This window comes from Tachysurus fulvidraco, chromosome 21 (genome assembly GCF_022655615.1).
Source record: "Tachysurus fulvidraco isolate hzauxx_2018 chromosome 21, HZAU_PFXX_2.0, whole genome shotgun sequence".
Classification (NCBI taxonomy): domain Eukaryota; kingdom Metazoa; phylum Chordata; class Actinopteri; order Siluriformes; family Bagridae; genus Tachysurus; species Tachysurus fulvidraco.
In genome coordinates, this window is record NC_062538.1 from 2,232,098 (window position 1) to 2,239,597 (window position 7,500).

At 40.8% G+C, this 7,500-nt stretch overlaps 1 protein-coding gene across 2 annotated transcripts in view; it reads left to right on the forward strand.

Annotated features, from left to right (window-relative positions):
- The window catches only part of pof1b (POF1B actin binding protein), a 30,055-nt gene that overhangs the window by 16,697 nt on the left and 5,858 nt on the right, over positions 1-7,500 (forward strand). For both annotated transcript variants that reach the window (XM_027177323.2, XM_027177322.2), the window contains exons 3-6: positions 736-926; positions 1,305-1,329; positions 1,509-1,583; positions 1,761-1,853. In XM_027177323.2, coding sequence (XP_027033124.1) covers positions 736-926; positions 1,305-1,329; positions 1,509-1,583; positions 1,761-1,853 — 384 coding nt within the window. The remainder of the gene's footprint in view (positions 1-735; positions 927-1,304; positions 1,330-1,508; positions 1,584-1,760; positions 1,854-7,500) is intronic.

Below are 7,500 nucleotides of genomic sequence, written 5' to 3' on the forward strand. Positions count from 1 at the left end.
AAACATTTTTACACATTATTATTATTATTATTATTATTATTATTATTATTATTATTATATTTTTTATTTATTTATTTTTTTTGTACTACTACTATTAATACATATTTTGTCACATACACACCATGGCATATGATGAAAGGATTTTTCACTGTGATAAAAATCAAGATTGAATAAAAAAATTTAGTAAGAATAGAATTACAATAAAAATACAGATTAACTGCACAGTTAAGAAAGGGATCATTTGTAAACCATATAATGTTTAAATGCTAGAAGTGTATTCTGGTAGTAACAGCAGTAATAATAGTATTGAGTGATTGATTGATTGATTGATTGATTGCTTTTTAATTTAAAACAAGCACAAAATATATATTTTTTTAACTGCACAACTTACTGGCAGTTTGTTAGACAATCTATATATCGTGATCCAGTCCATGGTACATATGGAGATAAAGACGTTTCAAGATACAGCTAGTCGTGATACGTTGTTTATTGTGATAAGGTTCATGATGGTTGTGTGTGGACTTGATGTCCAGTGCAGGTCAGTCAGTGATGCATTATGCAATGTCGTCGTTCATCCCCGTGGCTCCCTGTGAGTGTCTTTGCTGTGTCCTGCTCGGACCGAAGGCATCAGAGTCTGAGCAACAACTCGGCGACTGGTTTTAAGCTGAGTTTTATTTACTCAGGTACGCAACCTACTGAGATCGAACAAAAATATGTCTCCGTGTCTGTCTACAGCCGGTGGAGAGCATCAGCACTAGCAGCAGCGTGCAGGAGGTCGTCAACTTCGACGTGAAGACGGATTTCGAGTTTGAGCCATTGGAAAAACTCGACACACGCTTTTTTGGCGAGCTGCTTGCAGAGGTCTACCGGAAAAACTGCGACATTCACACGTGCATCTCGGAACACGTGTCCAAGATCCGCGGAAGGTACGAGCAAAAAAATTATTAGGGGGGAGGTAAAAAAAAAAAAAGACTCTTAAGTTAGCTTCTTGTCCATTACACTGCTTTCTCTCACTCCTTTTCTTATCTCTTTACCTAAGACTGTTATCTCTGCAAGCTAACTCACCTTATCAGAAGAGGAAACGTGTCGTGTTAATCTTTCATTCTTTCCAAAGAAACCCGGATCACTTGCAAGACCTTTCCTTTGCTTCCTTTTCCCCGCCTGCTACGAGTAACGAGCCAACAGACTCAATCATAGACTAAACATAATGTCGGGTCTGGGTTTGTTTATAAGATCTGACCGTGTCTGCTTTTCATCCCGCTTACGAAGCTGCCGCTCATGTTCTGTCATGTTGTTTCCTGCAGGAAACATTTGGACCTGGATTATAAGGTAGGGAGCATCAGTGCAGGTGTATTTACATAAACACCTCGAGACTTGTACTAAATATTAAGTAAAAAAAAAAAATCAGTTGTGGAGAATTGAAAAGTTATGAAATAAACATTTTGTGTGTGTTCGTGTGTGTGTGTGTGTGTGTGTGTGTGTGTGTGTGTGTCACGCTGCGGTAACAGAAAGAAGACATCGAACACCTTATTCCTAAAGGAGTGTCAGAACTTACGAAGCAGCAGATCCGCTACCTCCTGCAGGTGTGTGTGTGTGTGTGTGTGTGTGTGTGTGTGATAATGATCAACACTCTTTGACAGCCCCACCCTTTTCCTAGCAGCCCCACCCTTACATTCCTGTCTAATAACAATACCAGCATGTTTAGTCTTTGTTGAGGTTTACTAAGTGACGCGAGTCACCGAGTCTCTCCCTCTTTCCAGACGCGCATGACAGCAGACATGACCATGCGTATGCTCCTGAGCACCTTCAGCAGCCTGAGAGAAGATCTGGTGCACCTGCAGGACGATCTGAGGGTGAGCTGCACAAAGACACAATAAAAACACGCAGGTCACACAAACTACTCTTTACAAGTGTGTTCAGCAGAAACGTATCTCAGAAGCACATCAGGTGCCAACCAAGAACAGGAATCAGACCAGAGACGCGGGACTCGAGTCATATGACTTGACTCGAATCAGACTTAAGTCGCAATTTTGAGACTTGAGACTTACTTGACAAATATTAAAAAGACTCGACTGCGACTTTGACTCGACCTTCATGACTCGAGACTTGACTCGGACTCGAGTTAAATGATTCAGAGATGGGCAACTCGACTTGACACGAGTCAGACTTAAGTCGCAAATTTGAGACTTGAGACTTACTTGACAAATATTAAAAAGACTCGCCTCGACTTTGACTCGACCTTCATGACTCGAGACTTGACTCGGACTCGAGTTATATGATTCAGAGATGGGCGACTAGACTTGACACGAGTCAGACTTAAGTCGCAAATTTGAGACTTGAGGCTTACTTGACAAATATTAAAAAGACTCGACTCGACTTTGACTCGACATTCATGACATGAGACGTGACTCAGACTTGAGTTAAATGATTCAGATGGGGGACTCGACTCGACTCGAGTCAGACTTAAGTCGCAAATTTGCTTGACAAATATTAAAAAGACTCGACTTGACTTTGACTTACTTGTGACTTGCACATGGACACCTCTGAATCAGACTCTACCGTAGGCACAGGCTCACCATCTAATCTCAAGATATTCATCATAAACGACTAACAATTGTTCGTCAACTGCCCCGACAATTGCCCTTTATCCATGTTAATCACGAATGCTCTGCATTTGTAGTAGATGTACTGTAGATTAAGTTAAAACCCATCACAGTATTCTTTTAACTGTGCACCCGAGTGTTCCTCTAAAACACGTGTTGAACATACGCCATGGTTCAAATGCCAAGGTCATAAAAAGTTAGCTTTAATATCAGTAACCGTTACTCGTGTTCCAGACGGCATGGCGGCTTTACTCGTCTCTCTGCGACGACACCAGAGTGACTCATGTCAGAGGAACCTACCTGGAAGATTTCATTCTCTAATCTCTGGGATCTCGTAGAAGCTGCTAACACGTCAGGTTCATGTAAGACAAAGATTTAGAGTCGTTCAGTTTTGCCACGCCACTCGCTTTTAGGCTTCTAGGGCTGGAAAGGTTTAATGTCTAATGTCATGGATCAAACGACCGAGGAAAGACATCAGGTTATAAATATAACTGTTAGGGAAAACTCAGGTACTGTTGTTCATGTTGTGTTGCAGCAAAAATAGCACAAGCAGCTAGGATGGAGCAACTGAAAGGGTTTCTGATACATCCCACAGTGATGGGTGTAGACTTAACTTCCACTGAGGGAGGGATGATGTAAGTCACTGGGACATGGCTGCAGGTGCCAAATGTGGTGATGTGAGCGGTAGAATAAACGGTAGATCAGACGGCTTTCAGTCGACACAAACTCAACCGCTCGTTCCAACGTGGTGAGCAGAAAAGCATCCCAGAAGCACGGTGGAACCCTGAGGCAGATGGGGTTCTGTTACAACAGCAGAGTGGAACCTGATGTGGTTTCATGCTGTTGTGGCTCAAGTGACTCATAGTGCAAGTCTGTGTTGTGCTTTCTGACGTACTTTTCTGGTACCACGGTTGTAACTCGAAGCAGTCTGGACGTTGTCCTCTTGCCTCACTCATCAAATATATACTGTATTAACCATGACTGGAGCCTCGGAGACGTGCATGACACGGACGAGCAGGCGTCCAGGTGTTCCTATTAAAGTGGAGTGTATGACTGTAGAAGTGTCCTATTAAAGTGTCGCTGAGTGTATGACTGTAGAAGTGTCCTATTAAAGCGGCGCTGAGTGTATAACTGTAGATGTGTCCTATTAAAGCGGCGTTGAGTGTATAACTGTAGATGTGTCCTATTAAAGCGGCGCTGAGTGTATAAATGTAGAAGTGTCCTATTAAAGCTGAGTGTATAACTGTAGACGTGTCCTATTAAAGCTGAGTGTATAACTGTAGACGTGTCCTATTAAAGCGGCGCTGAGTGTATAACTTTAGACGTGTCCTATTAAAGCAGCGCGGTGTGTATAACTGTAGAAGTGTCCTATTAAAGCTGAGTGTATAACTGTAGACGTGTCCTATTAAAGCTGAGTGTATAACTGTAGACGTGTCCTATTAAAGCGGCGCTGAGTGTATAACTTTAGACGTGTCCTATTAAAGCAGCGCGGTGTGTATAACTGTAGAAGTGTCCTATTAAAGCTGAGTGTATAACTGTAGAAGTGTCCTATTAAAGCTGAGTGTATAACTGTAGACGTGTCCTATTAAAGCTGAGTGTATAACTGTAGACGTGTCCTATTAAAGCTGAGTGTATAACTGTAGACGTGTCCTATTAAAGCTGAGTGTATAACTGTAGAAGTGTCCTATTAAAGCTGAGTGTATAACTGTAGAAGTGTCCTATTAAAGCTGAGTGTATAACTGTAGACGTGTCCTATTAAAGCGGCGCTGAGTGTATAACTTTAGACGTGTCCTATTAAAGCGGTGCTGAGTGTATAACTGTAGAAGTGTCCTATTAAAGCGGCGCTGAGTGTATAACTTTAGACGTGTCCTATTAAAGCAGCGCGGAGTGTATAACTGTAGAAGTGTCCTATTAAAGCTGAGTGTATAACTGTAGACGTGTCCTATTAAAGCGGTGCTGAGTGTATAACTGTAGACGTGTCCTATTAAAGCTGAGTGTATAACTGTAGACGTGTCCTATTAAAGCGGTGCTGAGTGTATAACTGTAGACGTGTCCTATTAAAGCTGAGTGTATAACTGTAGACGTGTCCTATTAAAGCGGTGCTGAGTGTATAACTGTAGACGTGTCCTATTAAAGCTGAGTGTATAACTGTAGACGTGTCCTATTAAAGCGGTGCTGAGTGTATAACTTTAGACGTGTCCTATTAAAGCAGCGCGGAGTGTATAACTGTAGAAGTGTCCTATTAAAGCTGAGTGTATAACTGTAGACGTGTCCTATTAAAGCGGCACTGAGTGTATAACTGTAGACGTGTCCTATTAAAGCTGAGTGTATAACTGTAGACGTGTCCTATTAAAGCTGAGTGTATAACTGTAGAAGTGTCCTATTAAAGCTGAGTGTATAACTGTAGAAGTGTCCTATTAAAGCTGAGTGTATAACTGTAGAAGTGTCCTATTAAAGCTGAGTGTATAACTGTAGACGTGTCCTATTAAAGCGGTGCTGAGTGTATAACTGTAGACGTGTCCTATTAAAGCGGTGCTGAGTGTATAACTGTAGACGTGTCCTATTAAAGCGGTGTTGAGTGTATAACTGTAGAAGTGTCCTATTAAAGCGGCGCTGAGTGTAGAACTGTAGACGTGTCCTATTAAAGCTGAGTGTATAACTGTAGACGTGTCCTATTAAAGCTGAGTGTATAACTGTAGAAGTGTCCTATTAAAGCTGAGTGTATAACTGTAGAAGTGTCCTATTAAAGCGGCGCTGAGTGTATAACTGTAGACGTGTCCTATTAAAGCTGAGTGTATAACTGTAGACGTGTCCTATTAAAGCTGAGTGTATAACTGTAGACGTGTCCTATTAAAGCTGAGTGTATAACTGTAGAAGTGTCCTATTAAAGCTGAGTGTATAACTGTAGAAGTGTCCTATTAAAGCTGAGTGTATAACTGTAGAAGTGTCCTATTAAAGCGGCGCTGAGTGTATAACTGTAGACGTGTCCTATTAAAGCTGAGTGTATAACTGTAGACGTGTCCTATTAAAGCTGAGTGTATAACTGTAGACGTGTCCTATTAAAGCTGAGTGTATAACTGTAGACGTGTCCTATTAAAGCTGAGTGTATAACTGTAGAAGTGTCCTATTAAAGCTGAGTGTATAACTGTAGAAGTGTCCTATTAAAGCGGCGCTGAGTGTATAACTGTAGACGTGTCCTATTAAAGCTGAGTGTATACCTGTAGACGTGTCCTATTAAAGCTGAGTGTATAACTTTAGACGTGTCCTATTAAAGCAGCGCGGAGTGTATAACTGTAGAAGTGTCCTATTAAAGCTGAGTGTATAACTGTAGAAGTGTTCTATTAAAGCGGCACTGAGTGTATAACTGTAGACGTGTCCTATTAAAGCTGAGTGTATAACTGTAGACGTGTCCTATTAAAGCTGAGTGTATAACTGTAGAAGTGTCCTATTAAAGCTGAGTGTATAACTGTAGAAGTGTCCTATTAAAGCTGAGTGTATAACTGTAGAAGTGTCCTATTAAAGCTGAGTGTATAACTGTAGAAGTGTCCTATTAAAGCTGAGTGTATAACTGTAGAAGTGTCCTATTAAAGCTGAGTGTATAACTGTAGACGTGTCCTATTAAAGCGGTGCTGAGTGTATAACTGTAGACGTGTCCTATTAAAGCGGTGCTGAGTGTATAACTGTAGACGTGTCCTATTAAAGCGGTGCTGAGTGTATAACTGTAGAAGTGTCCTATTAAAGCGGCGCTGAGTGTAGAACTGTAGACGTGTCCTATTAAAGCTGAGTGTATAACTGTAGACGTGTCCTATTAAAGCGGTGCTGAGTGTATAACTGTAGAAGTGTCCTATTAAAGCGGCGCTGAGTGTATAACTGTAGACGTGTCCTATTAAAGCTGAGTGTATAACTGTAGACGTGTCCTATTAAAGCGGCGCTGAGTGTATAACTGTAGACGTGTCCTATTAAAGCTGAGTGTATAACTGTAGAAGTGTCCTATTAAAGCTGAGTGTATAACTGTAGACGTGTCCTATTAAAGCTGAGTGTATAACTGTAGACGTGTCCTATTAAAACTGAGTGTATAACTGTAGACGTGTCCTATTAAAGCTGAGTGTATAACTGTAGAAGTGTCCTATTAAAGCTGAGTGTATAACTGTAGAAGTGTCCTATTAAAGCTGAGTGTATAACTGTAGAAGTGTCCTATTAAAGCGGCGCTGAGTGTATAACTGTAGACGTGTCCTATTAAAGCTGAGTGTATAACTGTAGACGTGTCCTATTAAAGCTGAGTGTATAACTGTAGACGTGTCCTATTAAAGCTGAGTGTATAACTGTAGAAGTGTCCTATTAAAGCTGAGTGTATAACTGTAGACGTGTCCTATTAAAGCTGAGTGTATATCTGTAGACGTGTCCTATTAAAGCTGAGTGTATAACTGTAGACGTGTCCTATTAAAGCTGAGTGTATAACTGTAGACGTGTCCTATTAAAGTTGAGTGTATAACTGTAGACGTGTCCTATTAAAGCTGAGTGTATAACTGTAGAAGTGTCCTATTAAAGCTGAGTGTATAACTGTAGACGTGTCCTATTAAAGCGGCACTGAGTGTATAACTGTAGACGTGTCCTATTAAAGCTGAGTGTATAACTGTAGACGTGTCCTATTAAAGCTGAGTGTATAACTGTAGAAGTGTCCTATTAAAGCTGAGTGTATAACTGTAGAAGTGTCCTATTAAAGCTGAGTGTATAACTGTAGAAGTGTCCTATTAAAGCTGAGTGTATAACTGTAGAAGTGTCCTATTAAAGCTGAGTGTATAACTGTAGAAGTGTCCTATTAAAGCTGAGTGTATAACTGTAGACGTGTCCTATTAAAGCGGTGCTGAGTGTATAACTGTAGACGTGTCCTATTAAA